The sequence below is a fragment of the Poecilia reticulata genome, chromosome 16, assembly GCF_904066995.2.
Source record: "Poecilia reticulata chromosome 16, P_reticulata-male-v2, whole genome shotgun sequence".
NCBI classification, from domain to species: Eukaryota; Metazoa; Chordata; class Actinopteri; order Cyprinodontiformes; family Poeciliidae; genus Poecilia; species Poecilia reticulata.
Genome location: NC_088845.1, coordinates 15,708,358 through 15,732,250, shown reverse-complemented (window position 1 = coordinate 15,732,250; position 23,893 = coordinate 15,708,358). Strand labels below are relative to the sequence as shown.

Sequence of the window (23,893 nt, the reverse complement as noted above, 5' to 3'; positions counted from 1 at the left end):
CAGGTTTCGACCTTCTAGCTGCTAGGCAACAGTGCCACCAACTGCTTTACTGTGCAGCCAGTCTATTGAAATACAGTTAAAATTAATATCCTTTGAAAGAACAAAGAAAGTTTTCTTTGTTTCAACATGTAAATTAACAGGTTTGTTTAAAACAGGATTGTACCAGGCATTCTGCAAACATACACATTCTAGTCAGTAAAAATTCAAAATCCTATCCACTATTGTAATCCCCCTTTTTTTGGGGGGTTTCTGTTCTTCAGATTTAAATGACCTAAGTCTGCCCCAGCTAGCTTTAAAGGCTGGAAAGAGGAGAGCATAGGAGCACCTCCATGCGCTACACCCTCCCACCATCTTGTTATTGTGCTGCTTTGACAGCCCTGTTGTCCACTGTGGGTCATTACAGAGGACAACAGACTGTGAGACGTTCAATCTTACACCACTAGATAGCACTGTAAACTCACACTGATTAGCATCACTGCGGTACTTTCACTTAAAAACACAAACACAGCAGGAAGGAGGAGGGCCTTGAGGCTGAAGCATGACGAGTTCACAGGGTTTAGTACCAGGAGACATAAAATGCTTTTATTATTATGGATATAGAGGCAAAATGTTTGAGCTGACATTCTATGGCAATGAGTTATCACTTTTTTTTGTTGTTTTGTTTTGCTTATCAGATGCACACCGTCAGAGGCAACAGGCAAAGGTTACATGTCATGCAAACTATATAAATAACTCTTTATGTGTACCTTTGCTATAAAGTTAATCATCCACTGGCAATAATGTAGTGCCTTTAGGTAAAAAAAGTAAAGAGGGAGAAAAATATACATACAGTATGTAAACAGTCAAAGAAATTGCACTTTTTTGGCTCGCTATAAGAAGCCACACTACTGAAAGAGAGCACTGGAAAACAAACAAACAAAAAAGAAACTAGTTTACTGTCACAGATTGTCTGACCAAAGTACGCTCGGCTAAAAAAGGAGGCAAAATATGTAACTCTACAAAAAGAAGAGAGAGTAAAAATAATATACAACCATGTCAGTTCTAAGGATATACTGGTCAGCTGCTTATACTGTTAAAAATGCCTCGGCAAAATGAAAGATCTGACTGGTAGCGTTTATGCGTTATGCTAAATTTACACTCTACTGCGGCCAAAAGGAAAACCAAACTACGTACTGTACATTCACATAAAACTGAAAGGCTTGTTAATCCAATGATCCTAGGATGAGAACAATTTAATATGCTTTTTGTACAGAAAAAACAAATTATTCACAAATTAATTAAAAAACATAACTGGAGTACTTATATAGTCCTTATTAGAGGAGATATTGCTTTTTAAAGACCACATGAGCTCGCTTTTACACATAAGACGACATGGCACTTCTACAGAGCATTTTGGGGTAAATCACTTCTTGTATCCCTTTCCCCTCTGACACCCGCCTCCCCCCCACCATCGCCGAGGACATTCTGATTGTCAGTGCTCCGAAGAAAAGAGGGAAACCCTCTCAAAGGCAGTCGGGAGTAAACAAAACTATCTCCCCCTTTTCCTTGGAAGCAATACTGAAAATAGTTCAACAATAAACATTCCTGTCATGGATATATTCTGTCCATTTCTATAGCAGACAACACTTTTTGTTATTATTATTTTTTTTCTAAAAAATAAGCTCTTTCTCTAAACCTCATTAGAAATTCTCTTGCAGCAATGCCAAAATTCCTATTGCTAAGCTCTTCCCACCCTCCCTTTTCCCTATTCACTGGAACATGGCAGACACAGTCTTGTTAAAGCGAAGCAGAAAAAAAAACCTAACACTCTTTTTTTTCTCTCTAATTTTTTTTTTTTAGCTTTTAACTGGCTCGCTTCTCCTTGTGCCATTTCCCAAAGGTGCAATGTGACTTTGAAAGCTTAACAAGTAAATGAGGGTTCAATTTTGACCTACTTAAGGGGGGCCCGGGCTACATTTGCGTTTTCTCCTCCCCGGGCGGCTTATGAGCTCCTTGTCTCTTGGAAACTAGTGAGCCGAAAATGCCGAGTACCGCGCTGTACGTGTCCGCGTTCAACCTCCCGAGCAACACACGTCCTTTTTAGTTTTGTTTTTGCTTAAGGTGCCGCAGTGAGAGCATTCAAAGTGTATATATGTTTTTTTTTTTTTAAGTGTGTTCACTCAGAATACATACAGTCTTTAGTGTGCTTGTTCATCCAGCACTAGTGCAAATTCATTTCAGCTGGTCTTTCCTTTTCATTTTATTTTATTTTTTTTCCTTCATCCACGTCAGTTTGTCTCGTTCGTCTCATGGTCAAACGCTCCCCGTCTTCGTCTTTCTGTCGTTTTAGTAGGTGCAGTGACATCGGTTTCAGTCCACCTCTTCACTGCTGGGGCTGGTCCCTTTTTTTGGAGTAATTCCACTCTACATGAAGATAAAATAAAAATTACCAATGTGCTGCACGCAGTCCTGGATCAAACCAAACTGTTCAGTGGCAAACGCCGATAATTTATCTGGATTGTAAGAGAAGGTTTTGAAACACTATTACAAATAAAAATCTGAAAAGTGTGGCCGAAGTGTTTCCTTACTAATACTTTGCAGAATCGCATTTCACTGCAGATACGGCTGCAGGGCTTTTGGGATATGTACCGTATTTTCTAGTCGCATTTATTTGAAATTGTCAAGATAAACATCGTTAGCATGACCTCGTCCATGCTAATGATACGCTCTGGTGAAATGCTGTATTCAGAAAAATTGTCAACATTGGCTTGGAAGTCTGCTAAGATGCCAGGGACGGCTCCACTCCGCACGCGTACAGTAAATCCACAGTTTTAATCCGGGGCGATGGGGAAGTTGCGCTACATGAAGTGGGTGCCATGAAAACGGCACGACAACAAAGTTATTTATATCCATCTGGTTGGCAACAGCCAGGGAGTACCCATGTGACTGCACCGTTCACAAGCCTCTCCTGGCAGAACGTTCTTTATGGACCAAACCGTGGACTCCTTTCTCCTGCTCCCTTCATTTTACCGTCAATCCTATCAAACTTCCCCACATCATGATGCTGCCACCACTGTGTTTCAACTTTGGGAAATTTAGAACAGCTGGTTTTTGAAGCGAGATTAAAATGACATGTAATTGACTGACTTGTGAAGACAGCTGCTTGAACTTGACTAAAGGGGCAGAAACCCATTGCTCGCCACACACTTCCACTCCAGATTTTTATTTGAATAAGATCTGAAAAAAAAAAACACAATCTTCCTTCCACTATAAAGCGATATACTCTGCGTAGATCTATTTCATTGAATCCAAATTGATTTCAATGCAATCTGTGGTCGCTGTGTGGTCGAATTTGTAAAAAGTAACCGGGTGTGAGTACTTTTGCCAGCACTGTACACCAGCTGATGCTCCACTTACCTCTCTCTTTCTGTTCACTTATGAATGCTGCAGAGTCAAAAGTAAATCATTCAACCGTTTCCTCCTCTGTTCTCTGCTGCAGACCTTTCTTTCCCCTCGTTTTGTTTCCTCCTCTCCCTCCTCTTCCTCCTCCTCTTGTCTGCTCCGGCTATTGGTGGGCTGGAGAGACCAAAAACATACAACTGACTGCAAAAGCAGATTTGAAAAAAAAAAAAAATCTTCACTCTGTTAGAAGACTTTTTCCTCCATGTGGGTGGTGTGCGGTCGGCTAACTCACGCTGGGGCTGGCAGTGAGCGAGCTGGAGGTGTCCTGACTTTGGTGGTGGGGGTCATTGCTGCTGATAACCGTCACCTCCACCCCCACTGAGTGATCTGCAGGTCGAACGGCATTCGGCACGTTAGCGGAGGCTGGAACATCATCTTTTAAGGCTACATTTTAATTATATGTGTTCTTGTTTTCTCTTTGGTTTCTGTCTGCTGGATGAAAGTGTGTGGTTTCACTGCTAATGGAGAAAGTCGATGCCTGCTGAGTTCTTGGACACCAGCATTGGATGACAGAAACAAGGAAACATTTCTGCAGGCTGCATTCTGTGGTTGGAAAACCACTTAGTTTGGGCTGCTGAGTATGATACGGAAAGACAAGCCAAACATGAAGTCGGACGGAGCGCACACATACATGCACACATACGACACGGTCCACACAGATGTACGGCAACACAAAAAAAATGAAAGTGCGCAAGGTTCAACCACAAACACCTACAGAAACAAAAACTAACACACACACTTGCTTCATGGACCTGACTTGATGTGGCTGTCGTCCCCACTGGCGCCGTCGTAGGACGCGATCTGGGAGTCCTCTCCTTCCTCCTCGTCGCCGTCTCTCCCCCTTGCTATCCTCATTCGGATCTGTCGGTCTCTCACCAGCTCCCAGTTCCTGACGAGGAACACGTGGTGTTTCACCACAAAGCTCCTGGACCCGGCACATACGGTCACAGACGGTTACCCTACTGACGCTGAAATGAGTTTAACAGCAGTTTATTTTGAAATCCATACTTCTCGCTGCAGGTCAGAGGCTCCATGTCGAGGTGAGGGAACAGGCTGGTGATGTCTCCGGAGCTCTCCTCCTGTTCGGTAAAACGCAGACGTGAGGAAATGAATGGAGGGAAAACAGTGAGCTCTGTGCTGGAATAGAACAAACCAAAGCTACAAAACCCACCGCTATTTGCTGGGAAGACGGAGTCCTCTGCTTCAGGCGACCTGCGTAAATCAGACGCACAGTAAGAATCCGACGCATCAGATTTATTTGCTACCCTGGCACAGATGTGTAAAAAGTTGTGAAATCATTTCATTTTGCACGAAGCAGTGTAATCTAAAACCAGAAGATCTTCCAAAAATTCAACCTCTCATTCAAAAAAACTTGTCTTATTCTTTCGGGGGGTGGGGGGGATCTAAAGAATTAATAGTTATTTGTTTTCAAAGTTAGGAACTGCAAATAAATAACCTAGAATGTCCACTTTTTGTTAGGCATAAATGCATTAAACAGCAAAGATGGGTCAGAATGAGTATGCTGGAAAAGCGTTAAATTCCCATTAGGAGTAGTGATGCTGTGGGCCTGTTTTTGTCCAAAGGTCTGAGTGACCAGGTTTATATTGTCACTCTGCACAGGGAGGACGATGAGGCCTCACTATGATGTGATGCAGAAGGCCAGGTTTTTTTGTTTTTTTTTGCCAGTCATCAAAATGGGAAAGACAATGAAACATGGCATTTAGGTAAGACATATTTGTGGTGTTCTTTATGGTTGAAGTATTTACTCCAAATCGAAATAGCTACTTTTCTCAATTAAAAAATTCAAATTGTGACAATCAAGGCTGGACGAAGACCTACGTTTATTTTGGCACCAGCTACGGAAATACGGATTATGAAATATAAAAAAACCTCAAAAACACATTTAGAACTGCAGAAATAAGAGTAATCTTGGGTATTTGAGTATTATTATATTATTTGATTATATCTATATGCTAATTGGTTGTTTGGCAGTGAAGCCAGAAAATATAGTTTTTTGTCCTACCATCACAAACATAAACATGGAATTTGGAAGTGTGGGCTTTGATTAGGACAGATTGATCTCTTTGGCACTTTAAAAGAAAATCTTAAGATGTGAAAAAACACCACTTGTCCACTGATATGTAAAGCATGTATCCTACGATTACAACAGGGATGAGGATGGGGTTTGTACACATATTTACTTGAAGTCACAACAGTAGTAGTAGTAATATCAAATAAGAAATAAACTCACAGTAACGGCGTTTCCTTTTCAGGGGGACAGCAGGTTGACGCTGAAGCTGCACCCAAATTACATCAGAGTTACATCTGAGTTATAAAAAAAAAAAAGAATAAATCTGTTTGCTTGAATTCTTGTTTCTACCTAAATACCTGATTTTGCTGCCACTGCCACATCACATCATATGGCAGCTGGAAGTGAATTCGCTTCAGCCTCAAGTACTTTCCTAAAGAAGATTAAGATAGTTCGAAATGAGCGGCGACAGCCAGAACGAGCCAGAACAAAGTCGAGATGCTAATCTGCACTCACCAACATGTATGGGAGCAGGCAAAAGGCTGTACTCATGCTCCCCTGGTGTGTACTCTAAACTCTCACTGCAGTTCTTCTGGGCTTGGAAGGGAGGACTGAGATAAAGAGAAAGGAAAGATTCATGAAAAGGAAAAAGATAATTAGATATCCTATATATGAGGGAGTTTATGGGTTCACTTGGCTCACTCTGTAGTTTTATAATCGTCAGAGTAAAGGCCTGCTGTCAGGTAATTCTTCCTGGGGGAGCCATCACTGTTCTCTTCCCTGCGGGCAGCTACTGCTTGTGTCGGAGCCTCGTCGACATCTGATTGGCTGAGAAACTCAGAATGCGTGTCACATTCAGGGATGTCCTTGGCAAAACTAAAAGGAAAGTGCAAACAGAGAGGTAGAGTGATAGGGAGGGTAAAGGAGAAAGAGAGAGATAGAGGGCACTGGTTTAGCACACAGTGCTGAAAACGGTGGGTTAATATAACAGCAGCGAGTGGTTGTATTGAACAGTCAAGTCAACCAGCTCCGGTGTTCACCTCTGATGGCACGGAGAGTCACCGTGTTTTCTCTTCCGCCCCCTCTTCCTCCGGGCCTGCGACTCCAGATCCATGACCTGCTGCACCGTGTTGCCTCCACCTCCTCCTCCTCCTCCTCTTTTCTCTGGCACCGCTTCTTCTGCCCCTCCTCCGGCTTCTGGCACAAAGTCAGCCGGCGACATGGACGGCGTCGCATGAGATGAGCGCGTAGGGGAGGACACGACAGAGGGCAGCGGGTGCTTCCTGGGACGTCCTGGCCCCCTTTTGTTTTTCACCGCAGCACAGTCTGGAATTGGCACGCTCCTTCGCTGGCCACGGCTCCTCGAGTCACCTTGTAAACCTGCAGGAGAGGGAGAGGGGGAGAGGAGGCGAGGGGGACAGGGAGGAGGGGGAGCATGAGTGGCGGAGAGGAAATAAGACAGATGTGGATGAGAGATTGAGCCAGCAGAAGGTGTGAGGTGAGGCCAGTCTGGGCTGAGTCATGTGGACGAGCCGCAGATTAGGTGAGTCACAACATTTCCTCTGACCGGATCACTTCTGGGAAATGCATTAAAAGTGATTTACGAGCTGCACACACTCAGAAATAAATGATGCACACAAACACATGGAGGCACGCATACCTTTTATGCACATAACTTGTTTTTGCACACTAAGTTAAAGTGAAAAACAGTGCTGGAAAAGGAAACAGAGCAAAGTATGACCTAACGTTCTAATCCTGTTTTGTTTTGTTTCATCAGGGACAAAAAGAGATGTTTTTTCCTCACATACGCACTCTGTGTGCCCCCCTCCTGATCTCCCTCTGATCCCTTCATCAATCTCTCCTGAGGTCATCCATCTTTTTGTTCCATTTTCCTCAGCCACTGACAAGACTGACCACTCTTTCCTTATTGGATTTTTCCAAATCAAACAGGCTCGGCCGGCCCAGCGGGGAGGAATAGGACGAGCTTTAAATAGCTGATCTGGTGGTTAACTAATGACTGTGCTTCGCTGGACAGCCCTTGGCTGGTGCGGCGTGCGGTTCAGGAAGATTTTAAAGATGTTCCTGCAGATTCCCCACAAGATATGGAACCCAAAACTTGACAAGCACTCATCTTAGCCATGAATTTCACTTTTATTTAGCAACGCATTTGGACTTTTTGGTTTCAGGGTGGAAGGAGCATAAAACACATACATCTTTAATAGATTTTAAAAACGAGAATTTGGTGCAAAAGTTTGAATTTATTCAGGATTTTTTAACACAGGCTCAACTATAAACTTCAAATTGATCGTATTCCTGGGACTGACCTGACTTTAAGCATATTCCATACTCCAAGTTGAGGTTGAGTCTGTTCTGGAAGCTTAATGTCAGCCAAATTGATCAATTTTAAAGATGTCAGTTTGCCATCACTGTCCTGTTGAAGCGCCTAGTTGCTTGCTTTACCAATCTTCACATTGAAGACAAATGTCTAGGCCACTCAGTGGGACTTAACTGGCCTGTGGGATATTAAAATTGCTTTGCATTGCTTTTTTTACTGTTCAATGTATACAGTGCTGATTATGATTAACCCACATTTTCCTCACTATTCCCTTTCTTTTTCACCATGATAAAGGTGAAAAAGAGAGATTATGAAGCTCTCTTTGAGCTTCATAATCTTGGTTGTTCAAATATTTATCAGTTGTGGTCATCAAAGACATAGAAAGTCCATTCAAGATGCCAAATATGTTATTGGGAAGTGGAGTTTTAATCCAAAGCCAGACTTCACCAAAGCTCATATCTGTAAGGACAACAGCACCTTCTCTGTTCAGGTTACGTAAAAACATTGTCACCACAGACAGCATCGCTGGTGTTTCAAACAGCCTTTATTTCACAACGTGCTGGAGCTCTGGTGGCTCCTGGGTAATTCCTGAACATCCTAACCAACGTTCATCTGAGTGTGACATTTTGGGTCAGACTGTTAAAATCCAAACCAAACTAGTTGCTCCAACAGGGCATGATCCCAAAAGCATATCAAAACTAGTTTTGGTATGGATAACACTAAGTACTGAGTCTTGGGAGTAGCCTTGACCTTAGCTCTATTTAAAAGCTGCCCTAAAATCCAAGCAATTTCATGGAGCTATAACATTTTTGTAAGAGTGCTCAAATTTCCAGACGGAGGTGTGCCAGAAGCTTGTTCAAAGAGACAAGAAAATTGTATCCGGTCATTAACTAGTGATAAATGAACGTATATATAATAAATTCAAACTTCTTCACCAAATTCTTGTTTTGAAAATAAATGTTTCAGAGTTGGTTGGTGAATGAAGAGTTCTAATAAACCAAGTTAAAGTGAGAGTAATGCCTTTTTTGTGAGTGTTTGTAAGCTTCAGATCACTATTATAATTTCAAAACAAATTCTAAGAGGAGTGGCTGCAGAGTGGCTGTGTCAGTGCCCTTGCACAGGAAAGGGACTGAAGCTGGCTATAAAAAGAATGGAGTCTGATTTCTCCTCATGCACCCTCCGGGCTTTGATGTGTGGCTCAACAACACCTGAGAAAAAGCAGCTCTGTCACTATATTGGGCACACGGCTGCTGGTTGGTGGAGTTTCATCTCCGCACTGTGCAAATAGCAAAATCTGTCACACTGTGCGAGTGAAAAGAGGCTCTCTGCGTAAACCCATTTTCTCAGCTCGCTGTCATCATACGACTGCTATTGTTATATTTCAGTGGTGTTGGAGTCTCTGTTTTATCTGGATTGCTGTCAGCATTCAAAATAGATTCACATTTAGCGCCAGTGAAGCAACAACAGAAGACAGTTGTGGATTCAACAGTTGCCCATACAGATCATCAAAGCATTCTCACCTGCCTCCCTCCTCTCTGTCCACGCTGGCTCGTCCCTCCTCCATGACTTCTCTCCACTTCCAGGGATCCTGCTGCTCAATCCGCTCCTCAGGCCCCTCCCCGCTGCTGACATGGCTGCAGAAGTGAACAGGTTGGTGTGTTTTGGAGCGTACAGGCGTGAGTCGTCGACATCATCTTCGCCGTCCTCATCTTCTCCTTCCGAGGCAGCCAGTCTGCCCACGCGTTTGTCCCCGGAAAAGCCTCTCCAACTGGGGTTCAGGGTTCCAAATCCTGGGCTTCCTAGACTCCCAAATGTTGCCCAGTTGTGGCCCAAGCCGCCCCAGCCTCCTCCAAAGGAAGACAGGTGAGTGGAGCCAAGGCCCAAAGAAGTGAGAGATGTGTTTTTGTATCTCTCTGCTGAAGAACATGATGAAGAGGAAGTGGCAGCGGAGAAGGGAATGCTTCCATTTTGACGTAGCCAAGGCGAGTCTTTAGACAGCATGCTTCCCGGTCCTTTTCCCCCTTTCCTTCTTCCCTCTACTTGCCCAAAAGTGAACCCTGATTGTGTCTTTGAACCACTCAAGAGCTCCCTATCCATGCCGTCTTCCTCCTCCTCATCCTGTAACTCCTCTTCAGTTTCCATGTTTCGCTCACAGTGCCGGTGACGGTGCTTATGTTTATGTTCGCTCCTCCCCCAGCCACAAGAGAGGCCAGAAACGAACCCCGAGCTTGCTCCTCTGCTACTAGCCCCTAAATCTCCCTCCACCTCTCCTCCTAAAGCTCCCTCCCTGAGCAACCTGCTTCTGCGCCTGTGGAATCTGGCCGGGTTGAGGAGGAAGTGAGCGTGGTGGGACTGATGGGGGGCGTACTGGTGAGGGGGTGGAAGCGGGAAAGAACTGGGGAGGTGGTGGTAGAGCGACGGTGGTGCTGGTGGGTAGCTGCCGTAAAAGCCCATGTTTTCAATTGTTTCCTGGAACTTTGAGGGGCAGCCGCACTGCCGGCGGTCCAGTTTCCTGTTACAATGGCAAGGATAGAAGGGCTGAGGGGTGAAGGAAGGAGCCGCTGGGAAGGACGCAGGGTGTGGCGAGTAGAAGCCATTCAGATTGATCCGAAAGATGTTGGACCGGTGGGAATGAGAGGAGGAATGATGTCGCCTTCCTCCGTCAAAGCCCTGCCCAAATCCCGTCCTCGCCCAGCTCCGTCGTCCAATGTGAACCTCGTTGAACTGAGTGATCAGATCATCCAGTTCAGCTAGGAACTCTGGGTCTTGCATGTGCATCTGTTGGTGCTTCTTCTTATGCTTGTTCTTCTGTCTCTTCAGAGCACTATGTCCAAGGCAAGAGTAATAGTCGGAATGAGTGCACTTGTTGTGTCCAAGGCAGGTGCACACGCAGGCACAGGAAGCGGGACAGTCGTATTCCCTGCGCCTGTGTCGGTGCCGATCTCTGTGGCGCTCTGCGGCGTTTGAGCTGTTCATGGCGTTTGAGTGTCTGGCCACATGAGAGAGGGGCGATGAAACCGGAGAGGGGCGGTCCGCAAGAGATGGAGGGAGCCTTTGACCTCCCAGAATCACCCCTGACCCATGACCCATCCTCAGTATTCCTCGGGCTCCCCTCATCTCGCCTCGCTCAGAGACGCTGTTGTTATCTGTTCCTATCCCGCTGTCGCTGGGCAGCGTCTCGTCACTGTGTGATTCGCTCCTTGGTGAGGGGGTGGCCTCCTTCAGGTGACTCGGGGAACCCGGTACATGGTGCATTGAAGCAGTGGCAGCCGAGAGCTTACATGAAGACTGGTGAAAGGGAAACTGATGTCTCCCTTGACATGGACAGCTCTTTTTTACAAAGGGGGAGAGGGAAGAGGAGGAAGGAGGACGTGGGGACGTGCAAGAGGAGGATGGGGAAGGGAGGGAGAAGTGGTGGGAAAAGAGGAGGGAGGATGTTGGTTCTGTGAGGCTGCCTTCGCTGTAAGGACTCTGGGCTCCACTAGAGTGGGTAAGTGAAGGGGAAGGAAATGGGTGAGATGGGGGTGGCTGTGGCTGGCTAGATGAGAAAAGAGATGCTTCAGGGGGACTGGTAAACAAAGACGACTGCGTGGAGTTCTGAGAGCTAGAGTTTAGGTTTGCTGATTGGGACTTAGGCTTGCGTCCTCGCCTCTTGCCCATGTAAATGGTCCCTCTTTTGCTTACATTGATCTGAGGGCCCAGCTTGCTCCCAAATGAGGAGGACAGGGCCGTGAGGGTGTGAACTGTTGTGTCCTCAATCGATTTACACATTCTCAATGAGGTTTTACCATCCACTACCTCTCCTCCCTTGCCCTCCTTCCCCATATAACCAGACATAATTACTTTGTGAAGTCGCCTCTTCTTTCTTTTCTTCATTTCATTAATCAGTCTCCTGATCTTTAGCTGCCGGTTCCCCCGTTCAGGAGGATAAAAGTCTTCGCTCCTTTCCTTGCGATTGGGGGGATTCAGTGCACATTCGCCCTGGTCCTCTGGGAAGGGTCTTTTGGGGGGACGCCCTCGTTTCTTAGGGCTGGACTTAGACTGCAGTATCGGTACCAAGACCGGGGCTTTCTTAGATCTGTCACAGCCTACAATTGGTTCCTCAGAGGGAATATCATTTGGTGAAAGTCGAGGAGGAGGTTCATCCAAACTGGAGCTGTGGGATTTGGGACGGCCCCTCTTCCTGGCTGAATCTGACATGGGGTGAGTTTGTTTTGGGGCTGCTAAAGACACTGGGGGGGAGCAACTGGATAAGGAGCTCAAGGGCGCTGACTGTGACTCATCGCTCTGCTGAACAGCCGTTTTGGATGGAAACGATGTCTTAGTGATCTGGGGGAAACTTAGCGATGGATTATGCAGGGAATCCAAAGAAGCTTCCTGATTTTCCGCTCTGTGGGCGCGATGTACCAGCCTGGTCCAGCTGGGCCTTCTGGCTTTGCGCTTCTTGAGTGGTCGGCTGTCCTGCTCCCGGGGTGAAGAGGGGGGAGAAACAGGAATGTGAGAGGAAGACGGGGGCAAAGGGGGAGGAGCTGAGGACATGGAGAGAGGCGGAGGCACTACTGGGTATCTTGATACGTCTTGTTCTTTTGATTTATTGGAATCACCTGTTGAAGCGGGCTCACTTTGTTTAGCAAGCCTACAACTGTCTACTGTCTTTTCTTTCTCCTCTAGTCTGACTGGAGTCACTTTTTTAGAGCTCTTATCTAATTTAGTAGTACCAACTGTTTCACCGCATTTTGCATTATTATCTTGTGTCCTCAATCTTTCAGGGCTTAACCTATCTGCTTTTCCTGTCTCATTCTTTAGGTTATCCCTCCATAAATCGCCAGTTCTGTGTTTCTGATCCTTTTCTTTGTCATGTCTTGATCTCCCATCCTTGTCCTTCTTTTTCTTAACCTCATCCTTTTTTTTTTCACTTTTTTCTCTGTCTGCCTCTGGTCTATCTCTCCTTGATTTTTTATCTCTACGTCTCTCCTTCTTGGCTTTCTTCTCTTTCTCTCTCTTATTGGCTATCAGGAGTAGTGGAGAGGGATCACAACCCTCTGACTGGGTGGAGGAAGGATCCAAGGAGGGGGAAGACTGTGATTTGGGGGTAATTTGGTGACAGGGAGCAGAGTCTGGCTTAGTCTTACTGGAAAGCTCTTTATAGGAGCCAGAAGACACCAGAGGCCTCACTGTGGAATCTGTGGAAGAAGCAGAAGAGGAACCGCTGAGTTTTCCAGCTTTGTTTTTCGATGAGGACGAAGTGCCAAGGATATTTGAAGAACTCCTCCCATTCGATAGTTCCTTCTGTTTTGCTGTCTGAACCAAACCATTGTGTTTCTTGGAGCTGTTCCCTTCATTCCTGGTTTCTGAAGTGGAGACTGTCTGCTTGCTCGGTGTGGACGGAGTGGTAGAAGTTGTCTGATCTGTTGTGGGAGAGCAGGATTTAAGTCCTGCAGCGGCAGACTGTCCATTAACACTTGGAAGCTTGTCTTTCTTCACTTTCTCTGATGAGCCATTTGATTTATCGTCCGTCTTATCGGCCAGCTTGATGGGAACCTGGGGAATGCAAAAACACAATTTCTGTCACAGACTGCAATAACCTTGAGATTTATCAGTAACACGCACACACCCTTGTTTTAAAAAACGAGACACTGATTAATCATTCTTAAGTTGTGGCCATCTTTATTGTGGGTTCAATACATGCTATGAGGAAAAATAAGAGAAACAACCCAGCTTTACATCCTTTATCCCTAATCCTGCACTTGCTGAAACACAAATTGATTAAACTTCAGCATTCAGTCTTCTTCAGTTCACTCTTATCATAAATTAAGGTAAACCTGGCTAAGCTTAACCAGAAAGAAAAAGATAACCCCAAAGCATCATACTGCCATCACAATGTTTCACCATTGGCAGTGAAACAGACTTGTACCTGTAAACCTAAAAGAGGGTTGTGCATACACATTCTAGTAAATAAGCAATTTCTGAAACACTCACTTACCTTTTTGGTACCAACTACCAGACAATGTTCAAAGCCTTCTACAGGCACATCAAAGCTAAAATTTTCCAAAGCCTTGGGTGGAAATAGTCATAGTCTGTTGAACCAAAGTCTAAAATATATGTTTGGCCCAAAAATAATACCAGAAGACCGCCATACCAACAGTGAGACATGGTGATGGCAGTAAGATGTTTTGTGGTTATTTTTTTCTTTCCGGTCACTGAGTAAAATTATGAAGAGAACCAGTTCTTGCCAGTTTGGACCTTAAAACTCTGGATTTCTGCTAGAAAGTCAAAAATGAAAAACACCGAAACTGTGGAGCAAACAGAAGAGACGCGTAGACAAGACATGTTTTCACAATGTGAGAGTGTTGGAGAACGTTTGGAAGGTACTATCACTATCAGTGGCGAAGTATCAGTTCAAGGTTGTGTGCAATTATGCATCTGGGTTACTGCAACTACTTTGATGCATATTTCTACGTTGAACTTTTGAGGATATGTCAGATTAATGCTGTAACAGGGGTGGTTAACCAGAAAATATTTCTATTGCATAAAAAGAGAGTATAAGAATAAAATGGGTCAAACAGGTAGAGAAAATGAGGGCATACCAAGGAAAAGGAGAGAGCCAGGTGATGGAAACTGGAATGGGGGCAAAGAGAGGAGAAATGCAAAGGTGGAGAAAAAGAGAGGAGTCGAGTGGGACAGGGAAAGAGGGGGGAGTGAAAGATAAATGAGAGCGCATAGAGAAAAGAGGGGATGTAAAAATAGAAGAGAGCTACAGATATAGAGGGCCAGGCAGAGACTGAAAGAGAGAGAGAAAACATTGCTATTGGTAGCTATAAATTGCCACTAATACAGATGAGAAGGCTTGACATTTTATACTCGTTCTGTAATTTTGGTATGCTGCTGCTGCTGCTGCTGCTCGAGTGACGTTTCAGCAGCTATGGCTATAAGCTTCCCCTTGGGCGATCATCACAAGGACTGATGGACCGATGTCTGTAATAACTCCAACTGGCTACCGTCCTATCAGTCTAATTTTAGGTCTGTTAATTGTAATCTGCTGCTTAGGTTTCAGTTCTGAGACAATAGCTTATTTCACACTTATCTCTTTTCACCATTCCAGTGAATATGAGGATCTGCTTGTTAACTCTAAAAACTAACAGAGAAACTACAACATGTGGTTCTTTTTAATAATGGATGAAAACCCTCATTCACTGAAAGCCTTGGTTGTTGTCCTTCTATTTAAAGCTAACGTCAGCAGCAGATTTACTGCCAGCAGCTGGGAGGCTGAGTGTCCTACCTGTTTGCCAGTCTTGGTTCCTTGGCTTGATATGTTGGGGGCAGAAGCAGGAGCAGACTCTGAAGTTAATGTCGAGGATATCGACAAAGGCTGCGATGACGAGGACGATAATGGCTTTGCAAGCGGCGGTGAAGCAGCAGATGTAGTTTTTTTGGATGTGGCCTGGACGGTATCCAAGCCCGATCGCTGCTCCCTGTTTGCCTCGTCTGTGGCTGGGCTGTTTTTGATCTGCTGGACCGCTCTTCCCTCTCCATCTGCCCTCAGCAGAGCCCCCCTGCCTTGCCTCTGATACGTCCTGATGGTGGGCTTGCACACGTAGCTCTCCAAAATCTTGGGCGGCTTTTTGGTGCGCTTGGCCTGGAGTCCAATCCGGACCCTTACGTTCCCCTCGGGGCAGTTTGACTCCCTGCCAGAGAGCTGGAGCTCCTGCTGCCCTCCGCAGCGCCCCTCGATGAGCAGCTCCAGCACTGCTCCCTTGTCCCCTTCCCTTTTTCCTCCTGGTCCTCTCTTCTCCTCCTCTTTTTTCCCAACATTGCCACTCTCCCCCTCGGCTCTCCTCTTTTTCTCTGCCACTTGGTCCTGCTTACAGTCTTCAGGAGCAGAAGTGGAGTCCAGAGTGGAGGCGGTGGTTGGAGGGGTCCCCCCCTTCACTCTCTGGTCCATCAGAGAAGTCAGGGGGGAGAGGCAGTGTTCTGCGGAGTTCCCAGTATAACACCTTTAAATGAGCCCAGAGGGACTGTTGGGGTCAAAGACGAAGGGCAGACTGCAGGTGCAAACCAGAAAGGTTAGCAAAACAGATCCCTTAACTGTCCAAGTGCAGTTTATTGCCGTCAACCAGCGAGGGAAGGTCTCTCTCTTGTCCTTCAGACTTGAGCTGAGTAAATATGAATCCAAAAGAAAGAGGAGACGAAAAAACAGACACACACACACACAGAGAGAGAGAGAAAGAGAGAGAGAGATTAGTCATTTTAGTGAGCTCAGATGCTGAATCGCAGCGGCACAGGAATTGAGGGGGAAAGTCCCCTTCCTGCAGGCAGCTGCAGCGAGGTGCTAAAGTCTGTGTCCACAGAGATGATCTCATCATACAGAAAGCCCAGGAGGCCAATCAGATTCCCAGAATGTCAGCTCTAACTGGAAGACTTTACTCACAATCGCACCAAACAACTCTCACAGTGGTCTCTTCTGACGGTCTTCAGCTACGCTGCATAACAAAAGCGCTTCTGTAAGAACTCTTACATTTTCTGTTATGTTAGCTCGACACTAAAACATTTTGGGGGGATTTTATGCGACTGACCAACACAACGAAGTGCATAATTTTGAACTTGAAGAAAAATGTTACAAGGTTTTTAAAAGTTTTTTGTTTTGCAAATAAAATTCTCAAAAGCATGAAGTGAATTAGTAGTGTCCCTAAAACAAAATCTAGTGCCACTGCCGCTACCACATCTCACCGTATGGAAGTTGTTTTGCTGTGATGTAAAGTATTAGTTCTCTATCACAATTCGTCTTATCAGACCAAACATGGATGTCTGACACTCGTTTGGCTCTGTGGAAGCTGTTATCTGTAAGACTGGATACATCCAAAGGGGATTCTAAGAAATCCCTCTTCCTTCTCAGTAAGATCATATTTTAAAGCATTTCAAACGTGACGCTGCCATCACCTTGTTTCGCCGCTCGTTTTAGGGTGACAAATGTTTGGTAATGTTTTCTAGCAAACCTCAGAGGCCTTAACATAACATACATTTATACTGAGACTAAACTACACACACTAAAGGAAGTTGGTTGCACTGGATTTTAAAAGTTTCGGAGTTAGGAGGGATGAATATGAATGCACACTTTTCAAATTCTTACCTGTGAACATTAATATTTTCCTTCTAATTAACAACTAAGTGCAGCTTTGTTGATCTATCAAAAATTCAAATAAAATACACAAAATGTTTTGGCTGTGATCTAATGGAGAAGTTGTGCAGAGCACTGCCCCTATAGATCTGAACCACAGCCACCGTCCCCTGCACACTGTAGCTCAGTTACAACCCTTACTATTCCTCTCCCTAAATCAGCGAATCAATCAGTCGTCTCCTGACATATTCGAACACTTGATCCAGTCTCCTCCCCTCGTCTCCCCACTGTCTTTGCCTTCTGTTCTCAGCTACTCCCACAGCCACCTCCCCACCCACCCTTCCCTTCACTGTAGTCTCTTTTCTTTCAAAACCCCCCGCCCCCTTTCGTGTTTGGCTTTAACCTTTTTTTCATACATTTCCTATTAGTCCCATCCACTCTCATTCCCCCTCTGCAGACCACACAGTAAAACAGTCAACCCGAAAACTGTATCGTTGTTAATCAGAACCATATTTCTTCCCTCTGAGCAGTCCTTTCTGCTTTTCCCTCCTCTTCAGCCTAAATCCTTCCATTCACAGTGCAAACCATTCCCCTCCTCCCTCCCGCTTTTCAGTAGTGGTAACACAAATCCGTAGGAAAGGGTGAAACTTATTTTTGGAAAGGAGTGCAAATTCCTCCTCCTCCCATTGCTTCCTCTAAGTCAAGTAAAGCTTTTCATTGACCCCATTGTAAATGGACTTTTAATGTGACATTACACCAGAGAAACACGCCCTAAAAATAACAATCCGCTCACCAGAGAAAAACTTTCACTCTCACTCACCCTGCGTTCACAACTGTTTTTCTTCCAAACCGAAAAGCTTTGAAAAGGAAAGTGACATCCTTCGTCGAGCTCCTCTCATTAGTCTCCATCTCTCATCAAGGGACACGCTCGTCCATTTTCTAATAAAACACACCCTGCCAAAGCATTCTTGCGGCTCTTTCTTCTTGTCTCTCTGGAAGGCCACTTATGAAATAGCTCATCTGTCTCTCAACAACACGTTGAATTGCTGCCTTAAACCTACGAGAGCATCTCAGTTTAATGTTTTCATTAGGAGCTCAGTGGACCATCTTTCCTGCCTCTAGGTCCCTGAGTCCAAACACACACAGAAACTCTTTCCTTGAATCACACGAATCGACATCTGTTCCAGAAACTGCTCTTATGTAACAGTATTGGAAAGCATGTTTAAGGCCAGTACTGCTTACAATAAAATCAAACGAGTACAGCCGTGGACAGTAGCTTTCTTAAAGATGCAATCCAAGGATGCCAATTTATTCGGCTTGACAACCGTATACTGACAGTAAAACACAGCTGAGTGAAAAAGGACGTCACAAAATGCAAAGTTTAAACAATGCGCAGCAGAACAAAAAATTCTACTTACTGTTTCAAGCGTGAGATTGGGTTTATAACGTCACAAGAAGCGCAAGAATAAATCTGATCAGCCAGCATTGGAACATATTATGCCGGAAAAGCAACTCCTGACAAATTGAGACATAGACTCCAAAGCACTCATTTGAGTTGAAAAACGCTAACCATACACGTTTGAGCCAGAATTTGACTGATGTTCCCCAAGCCATGAAGGGCACTGAGAGGAGGCAAACGGTTATTCAGATCTCTAACTTGTACGAATGTGTTTATATTCCTGATTCAATTTTTCCGTCTGTTTGGTTTTTCGGCACATTTACATGCCAGACACCATTGGGAGCCCTACCCACGCAAGTTTTTTTTTTCTTTTGCACATACAAATGACAATAAATTTATAGCTTCATATTAATAAAGTATTTTTGGTTTTCTCCATATGAAAAAAAATCTTTGTCCTTGCCAAAAGAAGTTCTTTGTAAACACTCCAAATGTATTCACCCATAGAAAAAAAAATGCCCTAAGATATTGCATTTACTGTAGCATTATATTCTGTACTGTAACACAGTCACTAAAATACACTACAGAACAAAGAAGAAGGTATGAAGCATGTATTTAAAGACTGCTGCTGTTGATGTGCTTGGGGTCCTGCTGGAGCATTGATTATTTGTACCTCATTTCCACTGAGTGGTACGGCACGGGTCGGTGCGGTTTGGTTCGCTGAAAGTGCTTCCACCACCAGTTGGACTTTCACTGGGAAGCCAGGATGAAACCCAAAAGCCTATTGTGGTGTCAAACATGTTGCACTAGTCTGTCTTGTGATGGTCACAAGCAAAGACATTTTTCTGTCCCCCAGTCAACGGACTGTATAATGCCAGAAGCTCCACTCTAACTATGCTATACCAACTACAACTGCACACCACCTAGAGCCTATTTAGGATGGTGCAGTGTGGGTCTCTTATGTGGACCGCTTTTACAATGGGAGCTGACAAAACAGCATATCAAACCGCACCGACCCATGTCATGCCACTCATTTGAAACAAGGCATCGCATACTAATCCAACTAATTAAAGAACCTCGTGGATATTGCTTCCACTAATCTGTAAGCATAAGACATATTGCCCGAAAAACATCTATTTGTTAAAAATAACTCTTTTTATGTCTCCCCAAAAACTTGGAGCCCTGGGCTACTGCCCCAAGTGAATGTCTGTCATTTACTTGTACTGCCTCCAACATCTACTTAATTTTCCAGACTAGAGCCAGTCTGAACTCTCTTTAACTTCTCTCTTTCTGTCTACTGAACAATGGGAGTTTTTCTTACTTCCCCCCTGGAGTTGACTGGACTGTTGATGTTGCCAGCTGTATTACCTGTCCACACAGTGAGGCTAACCAACGAATCGGATCTTTGTACGAGTCAGAAGTAGCGAGGGATGCAGCAGTTCTGCAGGAAGTGTCGTTGGAACTTATCTTGACCTTTATTGTTACCAGATTTCTCAAATGTTTTGATGATGCTGCTCTGACTAGAGATAGACACATTGAAGTTAGGCAATGCTTGCTACTAGTATCAGGGTTTAACTACTAGTATCGCGCTTTAACATCTTTATAAAGAAATGTGCTTGGGGTCATGCCTGAGTATTGATTATCTATACCTCAGGTCTGGAGACCTGAGTAACTGTCCCTTCCCTCACCTATTGCTGTTTACTGCCGGTCTACTAGCTGAAAGAAATGGCTAAACAGTTTTTCCCTTGCTTACAGGCTGGACAAACTCAAATCTTATCAGTTATTAAGAAAGCACACAGTTATGACATGAAATAGGTATTAGGCAACACTATCAGTTAATATAGTCAGAGCCTCCCAAACAAGAATGCTGCTCTAAAAACAAAACTTATCCATTATTAATTGCAGTACCTCAGTACAATACCTACATAGTTCTATGAAAGAGTGAAACAGCTGGATTTATATTTCATATTTTCAAAAGTATTTCAAATTACTGATGGTCTCATGGATCCAACATTGGGACAACTATTTCATCTATGAAAAACTGTTGAAATGACTTCAAACAGTAAACATATGAAGCCTTTTTCTGTACGTTTTGAGTTATGCAGCCATCATTAACTAGAGTTTATCATTATCACAATAAATAACAGTATCACTTTTCCCCTGATAAGGACATCCAATGCTATAACTGCCCATACCTTGATGGGGAACGAAGGTTTCCCCGGGCTGCTATCATCATTCTGAATAACTGATTGCTGTTTAAAAACTGAAGTAGGTCAACTGTGAGCAGTATGTCTGTCAAGTAGCTAACTACACATTCTGCCAGAGCAGATAGCCCAACTTATTAACTCTCTAATATCAGCTAGTTATACTCTTGGTGTTATTCTGTAAATAACATAACTGCAGAAAGGTCTTATATTCTCTGCTAAAACAGTTACAAAATTTATTTTTTCTCTATTTTTTTAGATTTGTACCTAAATTTATGCAACATGTACATATAGTCATAGGAATCTCAGACTGATGGAGACGTTACAATAAAAACAAGATTGCAAATGTACACATTCAAAATAACTCTAATCAGTTACCTTTTGTGATGTCACTAAAGACATGTTGGTATGAAGAATGGATTTTATCTTGAGAAAATGACAAGTTATAATACAATACCAAAACAAATATTTTCTCCTCATTAAATGTTATTCAACAAATGACAAAGTAGAGCTAAAAACTTTACTCAAATGACTGGGTAACATCTTTAAATGCAGGCACTTTCTGAAACAGCTGTAGTGAAAAGCGACGGCAGACAGATAATGAGAGTGGCAGGTTTTCAAACCTAAAAGGGTAAGCCCATTCAAGATCAGTCAAAGAGCATACTAATAGCTCCTTATGCTCTCCAGAGCCATACCTCTCATACATAACTCTGAATTATTCTAAGATTAGAGCAGAAGCTATTCCCAGTGACAGAATGATGGGTGGACTTGACACCGTAAGTCACTGTGGTTCCTCTGGAGAGGGACGATTAAATCATGATAATGGTCCTCCGTCTTTCCAGCAGCATCATGATCACCATCCTGTGACAGTGTTATCATCGAGGACCACAACAGCTGCTAGCATCTGCCTGACAACAGCAGGAGCACAGCTGGAAACTGGGCTCCAGTGTTGGCATCTCAGGTTATTGAACCATGAAGCCTCGCAGTTAGTCACTCGGTTCTCACACCTCACCTTCACAGGGAAGGAGTAGCGCCCATAAGCGCCTTGCACAACTTGTGAGGTAGTGGCCAACCGTACGAATTTACTAGGCAATCGTAGATGAAAGTCTTTTTAAAATACATTTTTATTTTTTTGTTTTAGTCATTGGTTTGTCATGCCTGTGTCTTTCAGAGCGTACTTCTCATTCCTGTCCTTATACTCCTGATATTATGTTCTGGCTCCAGCTTTTACGGTGCTTGGAAAAGATGATCAGTGGCTCGCATCTGGTCACTCTTTTCTAGAGCTTTCGGAGGCGCCCCTATACGGAGAAGTAAAGTACCTTGCAATAGTATTCACCTTAAACAGTTATCCTTTTTGTCAGATTACAAGCGTTCACTTCAGTTTACTTTATTGGAATTTCATATGATCAACTAGCACAAAGTAATGGCTAATTATAAGCAGAAGAAAATGATTTTAATTGTGTTTCGCAAATAGAAATCTCTAAGGTGTGTTGTGTGTGGCAGAAACCAATTTTACTGCAACTACAGCTGCAAATCTTTTGGGGTTACGTCTCTGCCAGCTTTACAACTAGAGACTGAAATACTTTCTTGCAAAATAGCTCAGGCTCAGTCAGATTGATGGAGGTCTTCTGTGAAAATCAGTTTTCAAATGCTGGAACAAATAATTGCCATGTGGTTCATGGTTTTCTCCAACTTGAGCTCCAGATTTCTGCAGCTCCTCCAAAGCCACTGCTTGCCTGGTTAACGCCTTGCACAACTTGGCAGTTTAGGTGGATGACCATGGAAGCTTTGGATTTGAGTAATTCAGTTTCTCTCTAACACGTTAGTTGTTTCTTGGTCTTCGTGTTGCTTGTTCTCTAATTTCCAATAACAAACCTCAGATGCTTTCACAGACCAGCTGTACTGAGACTATGTTACACCTATTTGCTAATTATTTCAGAAGGCAATTGAATTGGTTGCACAGGTGTTGGCTTAGTGTAACCATGCCACACTTTTCTTATTTTTATTATTCATTTAAAACCATGCAGCCTTTCTTTCCACTACACATTTTTACTCTTCTTTTTTGCTTGTTTGTCACACAAAACTCCCGTAAAACACATTAAACTTCGCGGCTCCTGCGTGACAGAGCGTTGAAAAAGTTTGAGGGGTGTGAATACTTTGGCGATTGTTCTATTCCCCACCTCCTCACACGTACACACACTTCTCCCTCAGTTAGAAGTGTGTTGATTGAACATTATGTACTCGGGTCGCAGTTGTGTCGGCTGACTGATGTTGCCACTGTAGATATATTGAAGCTTTCTCTCCTCTAAAATGACTTTGCGCACCATCCTCTTGATGCTGGCGCACTTGCAAATGAAACACACGTGTTGTTGTTGCTCCTCTCTCCTCCGTTATTACATATGACGCGTGTTTGAGCGTCCTAATAAAACAAAAAAACAACAACAAACAAACACAGCCAACATGCACAGCAAGCGAGCTAAAAACTCAACATGGAAGTAAAAGAGGGAGCATGGCATCAAAACGCGCCTGCTGATGTGGATCAGTCCCGAGAGAGCCCCCCTCCCCTCCCCACCCCCTCTGTCCTCTGCCAGTCCCCCTGCTGGTGTCAGCAACATTGAAATAAGAAAAATATCACCGCGCAAGGAGAACAGAGGAAGGGGGGGGAAACACGCTCAGCAACAAGGGATAAAATTAGCGCAAAGCGGATGCACCGAATTTGAGCTCGGTCATGATGAAAAGGCCTGCGCACATTAATACGGACTGCCATGACAATCTGTAATAAGGCTACGTAGGCTACTTACCCAGAGAGCGCGTCCCAGAGCCAACTGCGTTCAAGGCAGAAGGAGCTGAAGGTGTTGCTGTACTGCTCTCCGCTCCTGTCGGTTCTAACTGCGAGCGATCCGCCGCTTCTGGTGCATTAGATTGTGGCTCCGGTTACATAACTAAGGCCGGCGGAGGTTAAAAACACCCCCGAAAAGGCGAGTTTGTTTCCCAGCAGAGCGCGGAGCCCTCCGTGCAACAACATCGGCGCGGGTGTTTTTCATAATCGGTACAGTCGACGGATCTCCGCCGTAGCGTCTCCGCAGCTAGGTGGCGTACTGGTTACACCCACTGGGTCTTATTTTGCCCACTTCTCTCTCAGGGAAAGTTGGATCGCTCCCGCCAGTTCTCATGGCTCACGGCGCTCTGATGTACGTGTGTGCGCACACAAGCAGGCAGGCAATGAGGAGGAGGAAGAGGAGGTGGAGGAGGGGGACGGGCTGAAGGCTGCAGCTCTCTAGTGCATATGTGCGTGTGCGGTTGGATGTGCGGGAATGCAACTGCGTGGCCATTTTCATGTGGCCAGAGGAGGAGATAAAACGGCGAAGTGAGC

At 44.5% G+C, this 23,893-nt stretch overlaps 1 protein-coding gene across 4 annotated transcripts; it reads right to left on the bottom strand.

Annotated features, from left to right (window-relative positions):
* Positions 1-555: 555 nt before the first annotated feature.
* On the bottom strand, positions 556-23,883 carry LOC103478185 (uncharacterized). 4 transcript variants are annotated; one of them, XM_008431758.3, is made up of 14 exons: positions 23,322-23,868; positions 15,085-15,958; positions 9,326-13,346; positions 6,511-6,850; positions 6,173-6,346; positions 5,987-6,081; positions 5,830-5,903; positions 5,693-5,738; positions 4,613-4,653; positions 4,450-4,520; positions 4,194-4,366; positions 3,674-3,768; positions 3,397-3,555; positions 556-2,403 (listed from the first exon to the last, which is right to left on the bottom strand). In XM_008431758.3, exons 2-13 carry the CDS (start codon positions 15,745-15,747, stop codon positions 3,415-3,417), a joined length of 5,934 nt encoding a protein of 1,977 aa, XP_008429980.1. In that variant the 5' UTR covers positions 15,748-15,958; positions 23,322-23,868; the 3' UTR covers positions 556-2,403; positions 3,397-3,414. The 4 variants fall into 4 exon arrangements, 3 of the variants coding, with proteins under 3 accessions (XP_008429980.1, XP_008429981.1, XP_008429983.1); XR_001777427.2 differs by lacking the exon at positions 556-2,403 and having other exon boundaries at positions 3,420-3,555; positions 4,199-4,366; positions 23,322-23,872; XM_008431759.3 differs by lacking the exons at positions 556-2,403; positions 3,397-3,555 and having other exon boundaries at positions 4,181-4,366; positions 23,322-23,872.
* Between the last annotated feature and the right edge of the window lie 10 nt (positions 23,884-23,893).